The sequence below is a fragment of the Chelonoidis abingdonii genome, chromosome 5 (assembly GCF_003597395.2).
Source record: "Chelonoidis abingdonii isolate Lonesome George chromosome 5, CheloAbing_2.0, whole genome shotgun sequence".
Lineage (NCBI taxonomy): Eukaryota > Metazoa > Chordata > Testudines > Testudinidae > Chelonoidis > Chelonoidis abingdonii.
In genome coordinates this window covers 92,240,313-92,261,521 of record NC_133773.1, presented here as the reverse complement: position 1 = coordinate 92,261,521, position 21,209 = coordinate 92,240,313, and the positions used below count along the sequence as shown (strand labels likewise).

Sequence of the window (21,209 nt, the reverse complement as noted above, 5' to 3'; positions counted from 1 at the left end):
TGGGTTGTGACCCACAGTTTGAAAACCACTGATCTAAAACACTGATCTTCCTGGCAATTTCCACAGCAGTGGCTTTGCTGTTCTCATCATTGATGTAGTGTAATACCCTGTGCAGTGGCGAAAAGTTGTATGAGACCGTGGTGACCGGGCTCCATCAAATTCAGGGCCCGGACGGCCCAGCTCCACCAATGTTCGGGACTGGGTCTCTCCCCTGGCCCCACCTGCCACCCCCGCGCACCTCCCCCAAGCATTCCCCAGCCCCGCCTGCTGCCACCATGCATCCCTGCCTGCCCTGGCAGCGGGTGGCTGTCCCCTGCAGCTTCATGTTGTGTTCCCTCGCTGGCCGCTGCCGGCTACAAGGGAGCAGTACCGGCGACCAGGCTGAGATGGCTGCTGCATCTGCAGAGGGAGGAAGCACATGGCAGCCCCCACCCCCCCAGCAGGCGACTCGTGGGGTTGGGGGGGAAGGGGGCTTATCCTGGCTGGACCTCCTGAGCAACAGCCTGGGGGAGCTTTGCTGAGTGTTGTGGGGGTGGGGGGGACAGGGAGGGGCCCCTTTCCCCTGGAGCTTGCTGCTGCCAGCAGGGAGAGGGCTGAGGGAATCCTCCTCTCTGGCCCCCTGCCCTAGCCTTGGGGAAGCCTGTCTGCTGCACCCCAAACTCCTCGTCCCTGGCCAGCCCCATGCCCTGCATCCCCTCCTGCACCCTAACTCTCTGTCCCAGCCCAGAGCCCACACCCAGCACCCAAAGTCCTTCCCAGAGCCTGAACCTCAAACCCCCCCCTGCACCCAAACTCCTTCCCAGAGCCAACACCCCTCCTACACCAAACTCTCTCCCAAAGCCTCCACCCCAAACCTCCTCCTGCACTCCAACCCCCTGCCCCAGCCCAGAGCCTGCACCCAACATCCAAACTTCCTCCCAGAGCCTGCACCTCACACCCCGTCCCGCACCCAAACTCCCTCCCAAAGCCTTAGGCAGGTGTGTGTGAGGGCAGTAGGGGGCGGAACTTGGACCCATTCTGGGCCTCACCAAAAATTATACAAACCTGCTGTCCCTGACCCTGTGAGCCATTTGCTTGCGAAAGTACACCTTGGCAGTTCTGATAATTCCCTGATCACATGGCTGAAGGAAAGAAGTTGTGTTCTTTCGGAGGAATTAAAGTCGGATATTCCTCAGTGCTGCATCTTTCATCACATGGGCTGTGCAGTTGTCCACAAGCAGCAAAGTCTTTCTCCTTTCCAGGCCCAAATTTTGATCCCAGTCGTTCAGCCACTCACTGAACAGTTAGCCTGTTATCCAAGCACATGCATTGGCAGCAGAGTGGCTGCAAGATGTCTCACATTTTTCAAACACTGTGGATTTTGACTTTTCCTGATGATGAGGTTCTTTCTTATCAATCATGGAACAGATGAACAGAGGAGTAATTCTTTTTTTAGACTTCTTTCCTTCTTTCTTATTGTCTGATTTAAAGATAAGAGTGCCATCAGGCAGGGCTTGAAAGTAAATTCTACTTTCATCTGCATTCCAAATGTCTTCTTCAGCAAAGTCCTATCTTGTTTCAATCCGCTCATTTTCTAACCATTCTTTGTGTACCCTAATGTCTGCATCTTTGGCTTCTCCAGATATTTTCTTAGAAACAATCCCCTCCTGTTTTTTAAAGAGCTCAAATCAGCCAGTGTTGGCCTTGAAGTCAGTAACACCCAGGGCTGCTCCCAGTTCTGCTTTTTGCATCACCAATGGTCCATTTAGAGGGTATTTCTCTCTCTGGCATTTCTTATCCACTTTATAAGTGCCACCTCAACCATAGGTGCCCTTGCCTGACCTCATTCTTTTTGTCTCCTTCATTTTGTATGATGCTCTCCCTGGCTTTGAGAATCTTAGACAATGTAGTTTGTGGAATGCCCAATTTCTGAGCTGCTTCTCTTTGGCTGGTTTTGGGAAGACTATCGTAGGACTCTAGAAGGTGGTATTTTCCATCTGCAGAAAGCATCTTTCTTTTTCCTGCCACATTGACTCAAACATAAATGGCACATCTTGTTTCTACACTGGGATTATATTGCAGACACACTACTTGCCTAGTAACATGATATGTCGTCAAACTCAAAACAGCTTTATTGGCTTTTTATGTGTCCTTGTACTTGATTATTGTATTACAAATAGTCAGTTTGCCCCCAAATGATCTTTATATGTGGACTGCTTGATTCTTAAAATTGGAGTATTTTAGCAGGGTTAGTATAGGAATGATTTTGTCCCAGTGGTTTTGATCACTCTATGTGGCCGATTCTTGTATCGGTAATTCTTATAAACGGAATGCATTTGTACTTAGTTGTTTGGGATGCTGCTAACACTAACACAACCCAGGGGTTGTTTGGGATGCTGCCAGCTCCTGGCTGGTCCCTTGAATGCTCTTGGTAGTTCCAACAGCACTGGCTGCAGCTGCTGGGCTCTGGGCACCTCTGAAAGGTGTCTCTGTCTCTCCCAGCCTAAGGACCCAGATCTCAAGCAATTCTAGGAGGCAACAAATGAAGAAACTGGGATAGCAGTGAAGGTCAGGCAGGGAGCCACGAAGAGGCCCATCCAGAAACTGCTACTAAGCCAGCTTGGCCTTGTGAGCGCTGGTTTATGAAGCCAATGTCCTAACTCCTGAGCTATGGAGCCAGGTCCCCCTAGCCACGTGGAGAGGCACCTACAGCGGGGCCATGAGCTGCCTTGACCTTGGGCGTCACCCCCCCGGATTCAAAACTCTCTGCAAAGCTGGGTTCTTCCCTCGGCCTCCCGGGGGTGACTCCCGCAGGGCCCGCGCTGCTCTCTGCGCAGACTCCAGCCAGGTAGAGGGGCTGTTATGCGCCAGGCTGCGGGGTCCGGCGCTCGAAAGCCTTGGCCTTTCGCCCCTCCCTCTTCCCCTCCCTTCGCACAGGGCACAGAGGCCGGGCAGCGCGTTGCTAGGCAGCAGGATCACGGGAAGGACACGTAAAGCTTCCATAGGCAGGCGCTGGAGGAAGGGGGCGGGACAGCGGCGTGTCATAAGATTTCACGTCCCAGACAACGCCGGTTCCCCCTCAGTCTGGGAGGGCATCGGCGTGGCTCAGCCTAATATGTCAGTTCCGCGCTGTTACGCATGCAAGTCGTGGTGGCGATCGCAGCCAATCAGGGGCGAGGCTGCGGGAAGCAGGGCGGGCTGGTGGGCGCGGGTTCGGTTGCTCTGCGCGCTGGAGGCGGCGCTCCTGAGTGATTGCTTCCTGCCCTGCCCCGCACCCGCGCGCTGGGACTCGGTGGCGGCCGGTGCGGGAGACTGTTGAGGCGGCTGCGGGGATCGGCCCATCCTCCCCCGGGAGCGGCCATGGCGCGGCGCCGCTAGGTCTCCCTGTGGGGTGGGGTCGGGTCGAGCCGGGGCCGCTCCGCGAGTCGCAGGCCGGGATGAGGGCCGGAGGGCGGCCGGCAGGGCCCGCAGGCAGTGCGGGGCCAAGCGTCTGCCGGGCCGCCGCGCTGCTGCTCCTGATGCTCCCTGGTGGCCGCGCCCGCCGGGCTGCGCGCCGCCCTGGAGGAAGAGACTGGCAGGAACAAGGAGCCGCCGGCGCCGCCACAGCAGCAGCAGCCGCAGCCCGCGGTGCAGGGGCTAGATCCGGGCCGGGCCGAGGTGAGGCGGGGACAGGGTGTGTGTGTGTGGTGCTGGGGGGTGTTCCCCGCCCCTTCACCTCCGTCCCCACGAGTGCACAGCGGCCGGAGCCCTGTGGCAACATCCTGCGCGGGGCGGAGCCGCCTGTCGCCCAGCGCCCGGCACGGGGCGGATGAGGTCGGGGTGGGCGGGCTGCGGCGGGGGCAGACACCCCGCCTGGGTTGAGTGTCGGGTGTCTCCAGCCTGTCCCGCCTGTTGAGCGCTCCTGGGTATGTGACCTAGGGTGGGCCTGCAGAATCCAAGCTTTAGTCTAGAAGAAAAGGTGTTCAGCCCACATGGCTGCCAAGTTAACCTTGATTTATATAATAACTTACTAGTAGCGCGTAATTAAACTTAATTGCAGCGTAAAAGATTGTACTCCCTTGGCCTTTCTGCAAACCTCCCATTGACAGCAGTGGGGAGTCCAGCAGTGGATAGAGAGGCATGTGCAATCTTAAATTGATACCCTGTTCACAGAACTGAATTAAAAGTGGATTTTGTTCCTGTCTCAATAAAGAATGACTTTGGCTCACCTTCCTGAAGGGATAATCTGGTTAACTAGATCCCAGCATGTATGTTGAAGCAAAGCTCTAATGGCTACAAATGAACAACAAAGGGGAAGTCTTTCATGCAAACATACTAGTGTTTTTAACTATTGAAAAGTGTCATGTTTTCCCCAAGTGTATGGGATCATTTAATACTGGCCATCAATTAATCAAGCATATTAATCCTTAGTTAGTGGGGTCACATGTTAGGGGAATGCTGCTGCAACACTTTGACCATATGCTTTAGGAGGAACTGTAGAAGTCCTGTAATAATTCCATACTTGACACTGTGAGGGCAGAAGAAAAAGAGAAGTAGAGAGAAAATGAGCTGTGTAGGCTAAAATGCAGAGCAGAAGGGAAGGAGCAAGGCCAAACTACAAGAGGAAAACAGTTAACACAGCAAAGTGGATAGAGGCGATGAGATTGGGAAGACAGGGATAAGTGCTAGTGAGGAATGAAACATGAATGAAAAAATATTGCCTTTACTGTATTCCTAGCCTAATAGAAGTTTAAAGCCAACCCCCTCCCCCCAACTATTTAACTTTGGCCAAAGGCCTGTAAGAGCTAATGAAGATTTCATCTAGAGCTTGTTGAGGAGTCACTTTAGACCCAGAATTCTGCTCATGGCTTTTTATCTCAATCATCTGCCCTCTTATTTTTTCCCAGACTTATCAAGTCTCTGACTATAAAGTAGTGCTTTCAGAAATGGAAAGGTGGTAATTTCCGTCTGTCTGAAAAGCAGTGTTTTTTGTTTGTTTGTTTGTTAAACAACTCTTATGGGAATCTTGGAGCCTAAGAAAGAATAGGTTATTGAGGTAAAGTTAATCTGTTATTAGGAAAAACCTGAATCTGTACAGGGATATCAATTGTTAGGTTTGTCAATATTTACTTCTGAAAGGGGAGACTTTTAATGGCACAAAGAGCAGTTAGGCACCTAACTCCCATTTGTGCCTCTGAAAATCTTCCTAAGTACCTTGTACTGGACTGTCTTGAGGGCACAGAATAGGGCTGTGTTTAGGAAGTGTCTAGCATATTTTGGACATTCTATCAATCTAAATAATGCTAAGTATGTTGCTGGTAAACATTTTCCTTAACTCTAGAAAAATTTCACTTTGCTCCTTGTCTCCACCTCCAGTTACTGACTTCATATTCATTGGTATGTGGGGCTGACAGGCAGAGGCACGTACAGAATGCTAAGAGAAACAGTATGCAAGAAACTAGAACCTTTAGCCTACAAAACTTGACTCCTTAATCTTGATTTTCAAGTTCAATCTGTTAATGCATCTCTCTGAAGAATTAGGTACCGTAGTTCACTTGAGAGTTGAGACTATTTCTGCTATAGCTCTTACTGTAAGAATTGACAAGTGGTGGCTGAAACTCCAGAATGGATGATCATGGGATGTAACAAAGGAGCCTGCAGGCTGGGGCGGAGAGATAAATATAGGGTGGAATTTAATTTGCTAGAAAATTTGTCTACTGAAAATGGGACATTAAACTGGGGATTTGGCATTTGATCAAATGAACAGCAAAATTTGACCACAAAAAATAAGATAAGTCTGAAAACATTAATCTGTTGACAGCGTGTTTGCTTACATGCTAGTGAATGGGGAACTGACTTCTCCAAGTGTTCTTGACATAAACCAAAGGAAAGAATATTTTGCCTTAAATTGAAACTCATGATAAGCTTTTAGTATCTTTAAATTCTGAAAATTAGGATTAATGTCTAAATGTTGTAATATTCTAACTTGTTTAGATAACTTCACTGTTCTTGGTTCAGCTGGCTAATTCTAGCTGCCAACGAGTTGGTGAAAGTATCGGTAATGTGTGCTTTTTAGTCCCTGTAGTGTGAAGCATGAGCTTTAAGTGTAACTGGCTGTATGCAGGATTTTAAGGGAGATTAGACAGACTTGGTTCTGGAAAAGATGAAGATTAACCACTTTTATTTATTAAATGTAGGGTAGTCTGTCACGATTGATACATTAAAACTGACACTTCTAACCAGCTTTTTGCTGAAATGTGAACAGCTTTATATTTACTTCACTGTATGTTTTAATGCCTATGTTCTGGCTCTATATCTTTCTTTTTGCAAAATTCAGACTTCTTTTTTTAGTGAAATCCCAAGTGATCTTCACAAGGGAGATAAATGAGCATGAGTTCACTAGAAACCTCTTTATGCTTTTCAAAAATAAGACAGTGCACTTAAGATGGCAGTAAAATAACACTTGTATCAAATTTCACTGTGGCTTAGATAACAGAATTTTGGAAGAAAGAGAAGAAAGCTACACTTGATCGTGCTTAAACGTTCAGAAGCTTTACACTTGTGCCAAGATATTATGAACACTTAATTTTGGCTTAAGTATTAGACGTAATACAGGTTTCAGAGTGGTAGCCGTGTTAGTCTGTATCAGTGAAAAGAACAAGGAGTACTGGTGGCACCTTAGAGACTAACAAATTTATTTGAGCATAAGCTTTCGTGGGCTAAAACCCACTTCATCAGATGCAGGGTTTTAGCCCACGAAAGTTTATGCTCAAATAAATTTGTTAGTCTCTAAGGTGCCACAAGTACTCCTCATTCTTTTTTTTAAGATGTAATACAGTAACCTGAAAACTGCTTGCTTCACTGATCTGCCAGAATAATAGAGTCATGTATTGTAAATTGCAGTATTGCAGTGACTTGAATGTACCTTCCATTTACTATGATAGTTATCGCTATACCTAAGTAATATAATCTGTACAAAGATATTTCATTATTAATCATAGCAGGATATCATAGGTTAATGACTGATCACTATAGTCCCCGATAGGTGGCAGTCAGTAGTAGTTAAAATATTCTGATTGAAGGAAAACTTCAATAATCCTGCTTGAAAATATTCTAATAAAGTATTAAACTGTAATGGTTTGCAATAGGAGAAAACTAGAGTTGCATTCTTTTGGGAGTTAAATGTTCAACTTTAAGCAATCATTTTCTTCTTTTGCAGAAATGGCCCACACCAGTTCCTCCAGTTCATCTTATCAGTGAAGAATCTGCTGATAAAACTAATTTGGGGTTTATTCATGCTTTTGTGGCTGCCATATCGGTCATCATTGTGTCAGAGCTGGGGGATAAGACCTTCTTTATTGCAGCCATCATGGCAATGCGTTATAATCGTTTGACTGTAATGGCTGGTGCCATGCTTGCTTTAGGACTGATGACATGCTTATCAGGTTAGAACTCTTTGCTACCTTTCTCAGAATTCACTGGTTAAATGTATGCATGTAGTCTGTCATCCTTAAATCTTAACCAAAGTGAAAATGCAGCAGGTATGCAGGATTTGTTAGTGATTCTTTTCTATATAGCTTTAAGGGCTACTAGCTTTTTTTTTGTAGTCTCTTATCATATAAATGTTATGCCTTTCCAAGTAAATGCAATGGGATCATATAACTTCATTCATTAGTTGAAGACAGAGGGCATTCAGAGATAACGTATATTGATATAAATTGGGCTGTCTTGGACTTTTGCTTACATACCGCTACATAAATGTAAATGAGATTAAGGGCCAGGTTCTGTGATGCTTTTTCTGTGCAATACACAGAAAAAGTAGCCAGGGTCTGGGAGGGTAAGGTAGCTTTAGACACCTCTAGGATTCTAGGGTGGCACTGCCCTCAGTATAAGTTAGAGCACCTCCAAAGGCTACTATCACAACAGTTTACCATGGCCACCAATGCGATGCTCTATACCTCAGAATACAGGAAAACAAAGTGAATGTTTTGTAATAGGTCTCTGAACAGTGAACTTTGCTAAGGAGCAGCACTTACAAATACTAATATCATCAGTGCTCATCTTTGTATTATTTAACACATAACGTAACTTATTTTCTTTCAGTTTTATTTGGCTATGCCACCACAGTTATCCCCCGAGTGTACACATACTATGCGTCAACTGCACTGTTTGCAATTTTTGGCATCCGAATGCTTCGGGAAGGCTTGAAGATGAGCCCAGATGAGGGTCAGGAGGAGCTGGAGGAAGTTCAAGCAGAAATCAAGAAAAAAGATGAAGAAGTAAGTCATAAAGTACCTAGAAGTGATGACTGATGAAACACTTAGGCCAGTTAGGTTGCACAATTAAGGAAGAGTGTTGCTCAGCTGTATTAATGTGTAATAGGAGTCTGATGCAAAAAAATGTGTGGTTAACTATAACATGAAAACAGACAGAAATGCCTCTCTTCACCATGGGACCACATAACAGAATGCCTCCTGCTAATTTCCTGGAGACTGTTTTAACAGCTGGCTGTAATTCTCAGCTGTATGGCTGCATTTTGAGGTGGGAGAGAGAAGTGAACTGCCTCTTCATATTTCAGGCATGAATTCTATGCATCTTTCACCTGGGGATTTACCAGCCAGAATGTTGACAGCTGCCATTGCTGCTGCTTTTATTTATAACATTTAGGTAGAGTAATACTGAAGCTAGTGTTGCTGCAGGTGTCCTTGTGGACATAACCTAAGCAGAATACTGCAGCTGTAAGGAATACAGTTAATACAATTTCATTTATTATTCTTGTCACTAATTTTACTCTCTTCCCTTCTCCCAGCTCAAGAGCCACCACTGTTTATCACCATAATAATGCATTCAGTTTCTTCTCAGTATAATTAAAAATAGCATAACAGCTCATCATGTATCACTTTCTAAAATAAACAATTTTTCTTGCTTTTGTTTCTGCCTACTTTGCACTTTTATAGTAGGAGCTAAATATTTGGATTGTCTAAATGTCTAGTTGTACAGCTTTGAGGTAGACAGTTACTTGGAGGAAAAGGGTAAGAGTAGGTATGTAAATTGTAGGTAACCTTAAATATTCAACAGTTAAGTTTATTGTTCAACGTCTGACTGTTCTGGGTATTAAATTATTGGGTTTATATTTGATCAGTATTTGTATTGGGATATTTGGATAATATTTCAGTTCTTCTGAAGGGCTTCTTGTTTCCAGTTCCAGAGAACGAAACTATTAAATGGGCCAGGAGATGTGGAAACAGGGACAGGCACAAATATACCTCAGAAGAAGTGGCTGCATTTTATTTCTCCAATTTTTGTTCAAGCTTTTACTTTAACATTTGTAGCAGAATGGGGTGATCGCTCTCAATTGACAACAATAGTCCTGGCAGCAAGAGAGGTGAGTGTGATGGATACAAAATGTCTTTCTTTTGTCATGTTTTTTAATATTGGCAGCAGATGAAATAGAGAGAGAGATGGTGTATCCTTCGTCAGTACATCAAATTCTCAGATTCTCCTTTGTAGAGTATTAGATACGCTCCCAACATTAACTGGGTATATGGAGGCGTGAATCTGAAGGCAGTGTGGTTATTTCTGTGCACCCTCGATACCTGATGTGTTACTGCTGTTACAGTCTTCCTCTAAAGATAGTCATATTGTTAAGTGCATATATTGGGACTGCGTGTCATTTCTGGAAAAAGCTGTTTTCTCTCCTCAGCTGTACAGAATAAGAGAGTGTCACTTTGTTCCATGCAATAACCATTATTTAAGAAACCTTTCTGAAAATGTCAGGCTAAGCAGATATTGCTATTAAAACTATTTATAGCTTTAAAGAGGAACTTGTAATTTGATCAGTCCTCAAAACTGTTAAAAGCTGATTGGATTCTTAGAATCCAAAATGCATTATCTTATGTGTGTCACTATTAATTGTAAGCTGCTCTGAAAAACAAGCATTAAAATACTTTTTATATTGATTGACATCAACGGTGCTGCTAAAGCAAGGAAGACACTGAGAAGGGGAATACACTTAAGCTTCTGATGTGCTGGAAATGGAGGGGGAAGGATAATCTTTCTGGATAGATGCATGCATGCTGCATTGCTCTTTTCTATAATATGTTACACACCCAAGCATTATGCTTGCAAAATCAAGCACGCAGAAAGTAGGAACTACCACAAAAAACGTTGTGTGTGTGCAACCTTAATTTGATCTCTTTGTGCATATGCATTACGATAGTATTTAATTAAATTATTTTAGCTATATATTGCTAAGTTTAATCAGGTCTTGGGAAGTCTCAAGTTGGACACCCCAAATTAGTGGATACTTTTGACCTTACACACACTCTGCCTCATAGTTCCTCACCCCACAGAGATGTTGTGAGGGTAAGTCAGTTCATGTTTGCGAATGACTCGGATACCGTAGTGATGAGTAGGATAGAAAAGCACGTGAAAAAATTAATAATTCTGTCATCAGACCAGGGTTTGAATAGTGTGGAGTGTTCAGATAGTATTTGAACAATGAGGAGAAAACAAAATATTGGGTAGCTGCTCATTAAGTGAACCCTATCAATTTTGAGAACTGAAAGAGGCAGGCATCCTGTGATCATATAATTAGACTGATTATCTATGTAGTTACATAATAATGCATACGCACCAGGAAGCTGAATTAAGGTCTCTTGGGCAACCTGAAGTTTGACATTCCTAACTTTTGAATGTTCAACTCTGGAACTTTTAGTGTATTGCAAATGTCATTTTTATGTTCAATTTCCTAGGTTTTAAAAACAAACTGGAAAAAAAAACAATTCCATTGTTTTTGACATGACATTGACACCCATGTGGGTCATCAGCAGGGTTGGAGCATTTAGATTCTCCACACAAACCTCTGCCACTTCAGCTAGCAGAATAACTGATAGCAATAGTAGGTTGTCATCTTCTGTGTACCAGCACTTGCTGCATATGAAGCACATTTTGCCAGAGGGTTTCACAGATTTGCTGACAGCACGGGACTGGTGAGACTCAGGAATTTTGGGTTCCATTTCTGTCTGTGGAGGGGAGTGTGCTGTAGTGAGCACAATCCCTTCTGCCCATTCCTTCCCCCCTCAGATGTGACCCCTTTTTGCCTTGTCCCCTCCAACCTTTCCCTGTCTTGTTTCGTCTGCACCCATGGCTCCTCATCCCAATCCAGTTCTCCCTTGCCTAGCTCCGCCACTCTGGGCTCCCTGTCCCATCAGTTGTGTTCTGCATCTTCATGGATCCTTGTCCTAGTCTCCTTTCCCAGCCAGTCCCAATTTACTCCCCTTCTGGGTCTGAAGATTCCCTGAATAGACTTTTTCTTCTCTTTGCTTTCTAGAGACCCTCCCCCATGCATTCCTTGTAGGGAAGAAGTACTGTCATTTCTTTTTCCTTCTGTTGAGAGTCTAACACCTTTCCTTCCTAGAAGAGGTACAAAAAGTTTCAAAAGTACAAATGACAACTAGGTACCCAGCTGCTACTTTTGCCTTTTGAAGATTTTCCCAAGTCATCTTTGGTGTTAAAACAGTCTAGGATTGTTAGTTATATCCCAACTACTGTAAGAAGGTAAGACAGAAGAAGAGGATACCTTGAGAAGCTGTGTAACACTTACCACCGTATTTAGTTCTCTATAGCAGAGCAATTGTCTCTTGTCTTTTTATTTACCCTTCCAGTAACTTTTTTAACAAAAATAGCAACTCTAAAGACTTCAACTTTGTAAAGTGGTTTGTAGGTAAATCTTAGCTATCCATTTAAGTATTGGATAAGTAAATATATGCAGTTGAAAATTTCATCCAGTGATGTTACAGTTGTGACTGCTGGTAAACCTAGAATAGAATAACAGTTTCCATCCAGGCTAAAATTTGGTACCTATATTTCCGTCCTCGTTCCTCTGATTTCATGCTTCTTTGGGTGGCCTTTTTAGCGAAGGTGCATTGGCCTCATGGACCTTGACAGAATACTTCTGGTAACTAGCATGTGCTCTGATTACCAAAAGGTCCTCTTCTTACAGTTTTTGACATTTAACTTTTGAGTTAGTGTTCTTCTAACTGTGCAGTTTTGCTTTGCCTCCCACCCTAGAGTTGGCTGCTTTTCAGTGGTAGGTAAACAAAGTGAATCCTAGGTCTGTGTTATGGCACTTTTCAACCATCTTTAAGTAGTTTAATAGGTTGCTAATGATTTATCAGATTTTAAGTCTTTTTCTGTTGTGATTGTTCCTCAGTGTTGCAGGAAACAACTGCTATTAGGCCATGCAAAACCCCTCAGAAGGGTTGATGATATTCTCTGGGGGTTACCTTGCCTTGCAGCAAACTAGGAAAGCATAATTTTTTCCTGGTAAACTGCTGTTTGAGCCTTGTAGGTTTTCAACTGTGCTAATGTTGATCTTGTGTGTTTGCATAGGATCCCTATGGCGTGGCAGTGGGAGGAACAGTAGGACACTGTCTATGCACTGGGTTAGCAGTTATTGGAGGAAGGATGATAGCACAAAAAATTTCTGTTAGGACTGGTAAGTGACATCTCATTCTAACTGAAAAAAGCAATACTCTGTACAACGATAGCTGGCTTCAGTGACCATCAGAACGAAAATGATGGTATGTGCACTTGAGGTGCAGTTAAAGGCAGTGTTTTTAATGCTAAAGAAGGTATGTGAAGGAGCTTAAAATGGTGTGTTTAAGTTAATTTTTGATTGTCACACTGCCAAACTCACTAGAGGCTTTTATAGCTCCCTTTAGCACTTGTCACTTCCACCTTGCACCCTTCCTGTGAAGACTTGATCCTCTGCCCTTCATATCAGTGCACTCCTGCAGAGGAGAGCTCTCAAGGTATGCCTACCCCGCACACTTCTTCCAGCGGCAGGTAGAGTACATACATATTGTGTCCCATCCCCTCCCCCCTGCATGGGTATGTATAGCACTGTAGATGGCGAAGCATGGCTTAGGTGAGTAAAGTGAAGGCACACTTGAACCATGCAGTATATACCCTGCATTGTGCTCTACTCACCCAAGCAGGTCCTCCCCCATCTATGCTGCTATTTTCACATTGCCTCCCTGTTGCCGGAATCTATCCCCAACATGTGGAGCTACACACCACAGTGTGGACGCAGGCTGCTTTTCACGTAGCATGTAGTGACGCATAGCCTACATGCCACCACAAGTAGAACCAGCCAAGCTAAGATTGTGTGTTCCTTGTAACTTAGTGCTGGTTGGTGCTATGGAGGAGCTTAGTCCAGGAGCTCAATCATAATCATGTTTCGTAATGTAGCAAGTCTTTTCTTACTGTGATTTGAGTTTCAGGTGGGTACTGAATTCCAATATTGGGTTTAAAAGTAAATTAAGATGAGGCACATAATTTAGCTCCTGGGGTATGATGGTGGAAGAAAATCTTAAGCACCTAAGAAACGCAAAGTATGCTGTCTGGCAGACAGCAGCAGGGATTCTACCCTATAGGAGTTTAGGCTAGGTCTTTCAGAGGAGAGGGGTTAAGGGGGTTAGGCTATCAGAAAATCCCAGTTGTCTCTACCTTTTTTAGAGCTATTGTACATGTGGAACAACTGCTTTTCAGAGTATCTGCTGTGCATAGCGAGTGTTTTTATAATATTCTGAGCAACAGGGATACGCCCATCTTGGAGGCAGGCCACAGCTTGTCCAAATGTAATAGTCTTATTTTCTTGCCCCCAGAAAAGGTACAAGACACATCAAGAAAATTCATTTCTGCAGCAATAGCGTGCACACATTTTAAAAGTAAATACTATTCATGAAACATAGATAGTCCCCTGATTACACTGGCCAAGGAAATGTTAGTATCTCATCAGCAAATAGTGACTTAAGATGTTGCTGAGAAGCATCATGATACAATCTCTCTGGTCACTGGAGATGGAGCTGTAATGTTTCTAAAGTCAGATTTTCACACTATGGAGAACTGTGCTAGCAGTACTCATCAACATTTGCTCTTTGTGACTGCACCTTTGCCTTAATGTAAAGTAGGTTTTTTGTTCTTTTGTCAGCCAAAACTTCCCAATTCTGGGGGAGCAGGCTGCGTTTTATTCTGGTTTATGTATAATAGAGTTAAAACCAAGTTTCATTTTAAGGGTCAAAATTTATCCTTATTTACATCTGTGCAGCGAGCCAGGAGGATGACAGTAGACAGACCTGGGCAGGGTGCTGCATGAGCCAGAAATAACTTCCAGCGCAGGCAATTTAAGTAACCTCTGAACTGTGCATGTTAGTGTGGAAGTCACATCCATGAAAATGGACCCCTCATGAGGCATGGTAGAAGCGCATTTAACTTGTTTTAAAACTATTTTTACCTGTACAACATCTAACTTTTTTTTTTCTTTTTTGTCTTTCAGTGACAATCATAGGAGGCATTGTTTTCTTGGCATTTGCATTCTCTGCACTATTTATAAGCCCAGAGTCTGGTTTTTAACAAGGTTTTTTTTCATTGTCTTTAAAGAGCAAGGATTGGGAGGAACAAGCTTGTCCTTGGGTGTTGCTGTATATAATGTACAGGTATTGTTGCTAAACGAGCACTGAAAATGAGATACTGCACTTCTGTAGCAATGATTTGTGAGTTTGGCACATTCATGGACCTTGTGCCATGAAGATCTGCTTCCTGTCTGGTTTGCAAGGTGTATTTAAGTGGTGGCTGGGTGCCTCCTGGGATCTGAGTGGCTCTCTTGCTTGCTGAACCTGATCAGATGGTTTTTGAGGATCTGCATCCACAGACATGAGGCTTCCTTCCTCTATTCCACATGATCACTATTGCTGTCTCTTCTAAAACTTATCCATCTGGCTAAATGAGCAGCCGCCTTGCCAACAGGCATTATGATTTTACAAATTTCCCAATAGTAAGTATGAGGGAAAAAATCATTGTCTTTCACACTTCACTTCCAGGATACCCTAGTAGCCTAAGAAACCTGAGGGCAGCTCCTATGCCATTAAGTGACTGAGCCACCTATTGAAATGTTCAGAATTAATTTTAAAAAGCAAATATTTTAATCAGGGGTCTTTGGTATGAAGTCAACAAAAGTGCTGACTCACGATGTACTGTTTTCAACAACAGACAATCTGGCTAGATCTGATTTTCTTTATTTAACCAGTTCTTTTTTGTATTAAGTTGAAAACTTATAAATATACATCATAGTAATAAAATGGTCAATATTTGACAATGCTGCATTCCCAAATTTGAACAATAATGCAATTTTTACAGATTAAGCAGTGTTCATATTTTCTTTAATAGTGTAATGGGGGAATGTAAATAAAACAGTGGTGTCTCCATTTTAGTTACTTTCAACTTCTTTTTTGATGGTGGTTCATTTAATTCCCTTAGCAGAGAGCAATGTAATGGCTTCTTTTATGCACTGAGGGAGAGGCTCGCTTCTTATCCAGGTACAGTTGAAAAGGGAAGCTATGTTGATTTTTGTGGCTGGAGTGATAAGATGTCATGACAACTTTGCACAGCTTCATTACCGGAATATATCTGTAAGCACTCCGCCAATGTGGAGTTGGCTTCTGAATTCACACCAGGAGCGTGGCGTATAATGCAGTGTTTTAAGCTGACATACGTGAAGTAGCAGACTTCTGTAAAGTGCAATCCATGATAGTTGACTTGAGCAGGTGCCCTAGGACCAGGGGTGAAAGTTGGTATGGGCCGGTACCTGCACCGACCCATACCCAGGCCACATTAAAATACTGCTGCGGTAGTGCTTTAACGTCGCTGCCCCTTCCCCCCATCAATGGCCCTACTGGTAAGGTCTGTACCAGCAGGGCCGCTGACAGGGGAGGCAAAAGGGGCAGGAACATTAAAGCACTGCCATGGCAGTGCTTTAACATTCCTGCGCCCCCCCACTCCCCATAGGCGCCCTGCAGTGCTTTAATGTCCCTGCCCTGTTGGGGGCCCCCCTCCGCAGCCTCCGATGGGCGGGGGCAAAGGGAGCAGTTGCCCTGGGGACGGCGATTTAAAAGAGCCCAGGGCTTTGGATGCCGCTGTCACTAGCGCAGCATCAGCATCCGGAGCCCCAGGCCCTTTAAATCAACATGGTAGCCCCAGGCGGCGCAGACCAGGTGGCCTGAAAGGGCTGGTTAGGGGATGCTGACCTCCCAGCCCCGTCCCTTCTGGGGGCCCCCAACCTGTACCAGTAAGTGGCCTAACTTACTGTCACCCCTGCCTAGGACAAATATAAATACTGAGTCTGACAAAATGAAGACCTGAATAGTTGTAGGCTTGAAGTGTAACTTCCACAAACACTTGAACTTTTAAACTTCTTGGGACAGGCAAAACTTGACCAAAAAGCGATTGTCTAGATGCCCTCGGATTATAATATGTCATTTACCAAATGAACTGTACCTTTAACTGTAGTAATAGCCTTCCCACCCAGCACTGCATCCTTACTCAAAGATGTTCCTTCATATAACCCCCAACAACAAAAATCTAAATGCACCTCTCAAGTGCCTCTTAGAAAGATTAGTTGGCCAACAAACTGCACGTATACTAAAGTAAATGTTAAAGTGGGTTACACAACATCAAGCTTTCCAGAGAAATGAACCTGGGCATATTTTATTTGGATTAAGTTGCCTTTTTAAGGTTTCTGAACATCTGTGTAAAGTTATGAAAATAAAGTGAATCTAACGACTGTCTTTCAGCCTCCCATTCTCAACCTCCTACTTATTGCTCTAGAGTTTCCAGATCAAGACCTATTGCTACTTCAGAAGGGTTCTGGTGGTGACTTCAGCATCACAGATGGGAAATCTGACTAGTCTGAATTGCTGGTGGCTCTTTAAATTTAAAGTCCTGAGGCTGCCCACAACTGAGTCCCAGTGTGACTTTCAACTAAGTTTTTCCTAGCCTACATGCCCACCTGGGTCTAGTAACAGTCCCACAGCTATGACCTGACCACACCTAGAGCTTGGGCCCTTGCACAAAAAGACAGCTGAGCTACCATTGGGGGAATTGTCAGTAATTTAGAGGGGTTAAGGGCTTGAAGCCAGCCTTCCCACAGCTAAAGTGACATGGGCTGTTGCCTATAATGGAGCGTATCTCATTTTTCCAGCTAATTGCAGGAGAAGAATGTGCATGGCTGAAAAGCCAGAGCAGCAGGTGACATTTCCCTTTGGGCCCTCAGTGAAGTGCCTAGGGGTGCAACTCCCATTAAACTAAGTGCCTAAATACTTTTGAGGAGCTAGCCCGGCCCCTTTGCTCTGCATTTTGCTCCTGTTCAGCTGGCTGGCTTCTGAGAATCCCTTTCATAGGGCTGTACACTGCTGTAGCTGTAGTGAAGACACTTCTCATGTCAGTGTAGTTAGCTGCTGCCTCTAGGGAGGTGGATTGTGTCCATGGGAGAAGCTCTGCCATGAATGTAGTACTGCCTACAGTGGGGGTTAGTTTGGTATGACTGTCACTTGGGTGTGGATTTTCGCCACCCATTGAGCAATGTAGTTATCCTGATGTAATTCTGTAGTATAGAGCTGGCTTCATACAACGGAGGGTGAGCCTGCATGCCTAAATTAGGGCTGAGAACCTTAGGGCTGAGAACCTTTGGGCAGCAAGCTACTTAAGAGTTGGGTGATTTTAGTGTACTCTACACTAAGGGCTAGTGGCAGTGGCTCAGTTGGAGATGATAATTCACAATGGGAGAGGACCACCCACCCAGTCTCATCTACAGCCGTGCCCATACCACCAGCTGGGAATTTTTTCCTGTATTTCATAACTGCGCCAAACTCTTAAGCCTCAGTGGAAAACCCCAAACTAAGACCTGAGGTAAGGGAGGGAGTATTTTAAGCTAAGTATAAAGCAGACAGTCACATTTCAAAAAATGCCCAAGTTAAATTATCTTTTTAGTTTCAGCCCCAGCTGCTGTCCAGTGTGTGACATGCAGAACAAGGGTAAAAGCAGCCATGTGCTGTGGAATTGCAGCTTATCACTGCATGAACCCTTTTCCATGGTGGAAAACGTTCTGATACAATGAGGAACAAGAACTGGAGGGAGCTGATGCAAGTGCAACGTTTCTTATGAGTAAGAACGTTTCTTAAGAGTAAGTCTGTGCTTTCATTTGCCCTGTAAAGCTAAGTCTATGTACTGTGCTGGGACTGTGCAGCAGGTGAAATATGCAAAAGGAATGTAAGGGTGAAATACCTTCCCCGCCCGTTAGAGAGACAAGGTGGGTGAGACAAGGTTTCAATCTGCAGCAGAACTCTGCAGGTTACCAACAGAAGTGGGTCCAATAAAAGCTAATATCTCACCTGCCTTCTCTAATATAGTGGGGCCCATACAGCTATACCACTCCATTGCCCCATATTGTCATTTTACAGCTCTTCAAACTGCATAACACTACAATTCTTAAGGAGTAGCTTATTTATATTATAAAACTGAGCCACTCTTGATGTGCCAGTATGTGGTTCATCTGACCAGGATAGTGGAACAGTGCTGCAGTGTGGAGGCACAGAAACACTTCGGGCTAGATTCATAAAGGGACTTCAGATATTAAAGCTATGTCAAAACACCTATGAAGAATTACTGGGATATAAGCCTTGGTTAGGTGCATATACGACTGGGAAGAAATAGGATTCACAAAAGCCTGCTGAGCAGGGAGATACTTGAGCTAGGCTATGGTGTAACCCACAGGCTGGCTGGGTGTTGTGTTCTGTCCCCTCGAGATCACTTAGAGCTTAAGGACTCTGCTCTACAGTCCTAGCTAAATAGCCATATGGCTTTTAGCTCATGCACTAAGTTCCAGAGGTCCGTTTCAGTCCCGACCACTGAAGACCAGGGTCTGGGGGTGTTACAGTGGCAGTGAATGATGAGAGGTGTGTCCTACAACCAACCCCTCTTCTGCAGTCCAGACTGGAAGGAGGCACCTATCTCTGGTTGCAACCCTGAGCCAGGCACTTAAGCCATTTCTTGTAAGATCCACCAGTCAGAACAGGTGGTGGTGGCTGGGTCTCATATCTTTTCTAACCCAGCCTGCTGGAGACCCACCTGCACTGTGGATAAATAATTAGAAAGTCACTGAGTTAGGGAAAAGTGAGTGAGTGGCTCAGGTGGGAGGCCCAGATCTAGACCCAAGTGGGAGGCCCAGCAACTATCTACACACTCTGGGAATAGTTTTTACTTCCATCCTAAAACCTCTGCTGAACATTCCCATGGGATATCAGCCACTAGCTCAGCAGTTCTCAAACTGGGGGTCATGATGGCAAAGTGGACAACAACCCCATTTTAGTCAGGACTGGTGTTAGATTGGCTGGGGCCCAGGGACAAAGCTGAAGCCTCAGTGCCCTGGGTGGCGGGGCTCAGGCTTCAGCTTCGGCCCTGGGTGGCGAGGCTAAGATAACAGATGGTGAGGCTCAGGCTTTGGTCCTGCTTCCTGGGGCTGTGCGGTAATTTTAGTGGTCAGAAGGAGGTTGCGGTGCAATTAAGTTTGAGAACTGAGTTTTGCCCTTCTCCGTGCTTGACTGAGGCTACAGTGAAGACACTGGCACTTTATTAGGAAGGGTATGTAAAATCTTTATGGTAAAAAAGTCAGTTCATAACACATAATGCATATTGATTGCTATTGCCCCCCACCGTTTATGAACACAATAGTATTTCTAATTGATGTGTTAACTCCCTAAGCTGTTTTCTTTTACAATTGTGGCTTTTAAACATCTAATAAACTCTTCTTAAATTCACAGTTTTCATTTTCATCTTTCTGCCCAATTGCTTCCTCCCACTAATTGTGCATATAGTTTTCCTCAGCCCTTTTGCAGCACCACGGATATACATTACTGGTTGGAATTGTCCTCCCTCCCCCTAGGGCCTTGGTCACCAACCCATTGATCCTATGGACTCCCCTGCCACTCCCAGAAACAGCCAGCATGCCCCTGTGGGAAGATTTGGGTGGGGAGGAGGGGACTAAGTGTCTATACCCTGCTCCTGACTGCAAGCACCACCCCCTACAGTTCCCTGTTCCTGGCAAATGGGAGCTGTGGACAATGGGAGCTGTGTGGCAGTGCCACATGCCCTTTGCCCCCAGGTCCACGAGCAGCATGGCCACATAGTGCGTTACTGGCTGGCAGGGGTGTGTGGCTCAGCTCATGAGGGAGAGGAGGTGTCGATGTGCCTGAGTGGGACAGGTACAGGCACGAAGCCTGCATTAGCCTCACTGCTCTGCCAACCAGAAGCTGCCGGAGGTGGGGGTGCCCCAACCTCCAGCCCTGACCCCCGCCCCCAGAGGCAGCATCCCATACCCCCTCCTGCACCCCAAAACTCTGCCTCAGGCTCAACCCACAGCCCCCTCCCAGTGAAGTCCTTGGCCCCAGCCCAGAGCCCCACTCCCCAAAACCCCCCTTCCCCAGCCTGGTTAAAGTGAGTGACAGACTGGGGGAAAGGGGTGTCTCAGGGAAGGAGTGGGGTAGCTCCTAGGTTGCCCTTAAATTCAAGAAGTGCTCTTGGGTGTAGAAAGGTTTGAGACCACTGCCCTAGGGAGTGTAAGCATCACTGCGGAACCACCACTTACAATGATTAATTCATCTTCATCCACCATTAGATCCAAACGTTACATCTCATTGGCTGCAGCATCTTGTGTTATAAACTTGTGTATACTTCTTAGAAACTCAAATTTTACCTGTCTTCCTCCCAACTGAAGCCCCCACACCACAATTTTTCTTTCCATACAATTCAGCCAAGTACTTAAAGATCAACTCTTCTGGTTCTCTGACTCTCCTGGGTTAGCACATTGGTCTCTGGGCCTTTAAGACCCTGCAGTTCTGAGTGATTACTAAATATAAACCAGGTAATGGTGTCTCCCTTCCCCACACCTCTCACCTAGGTTCTCTTTCCTAAGTGGTTATAACACCTGCTTTCAACATTGCAATCACACAAATCACCACAGCAGGTTTCAGTAATGGCAGTTGTATTCCTCCTTATCCAAAAGTGTCCAGTTCCTCTTATGACCCAGGCTCCTAGTAGTGGGTAATAAGCAATGGAATATCTTATTGAAAACAAGAGACTCCCAAGCCTGAGCTCTCAAGGTGACCTGTGCCTTCCATCTGCCCCTCCATGTTTACCATGCCCTCCTCCCCCTCAAATTAGCCAGTTTCCAGCTAACCTATTTCCCTAATGATTAAAGCTACAATTTAATCACAGGTATTTTTAGTAAACGTCATGGACAGGTCACAGGCAAGAAAGAAAAAAAATCACAGCCTGTGACCTGTCCATGACATTTACTAAAAATACCCATGATTGAATCTTGGGAGGTGGCAGGGAGAGTAGCCTACAGCACCAGC

General features: G+C 45.0%; 1 protein-coding gene across 1 annotated transcript; it reads left to right on the top strand.

Annotated features, from left to right (window-relative positions):
* The first annotated feature begins 3,257 nt into the window (after positions 1 to 3,257).
* TMEM165 (transmembrane protein 165) lies at positions 3,258 to 15,232 on the top strand. The gene is made up of 6 exons (XM_032782510.2): positions 3,258 to 3,636; positions 7,178 to 7,403; positions 8,062 to 8,237; positions 9,161 to 9,343; positions 12,352 to 12,457; positions 14,300 to 15,232. Exons 2-6 carry the CDS (start codon positions 7,328 to 7,330, stop codon positions 14,374 to 14,376), a joined length of 618 nt encoding a protein of 205 aa, XP_032638401.2. The 5' UTR covers positions 3,258 to 3,636; positions 7,178 to 7,327; the 3' UTR covers positions 14,377 to 15,232.
* Positions 15,233 to 21,209: the final 5,977 nt, after the last annotated feature.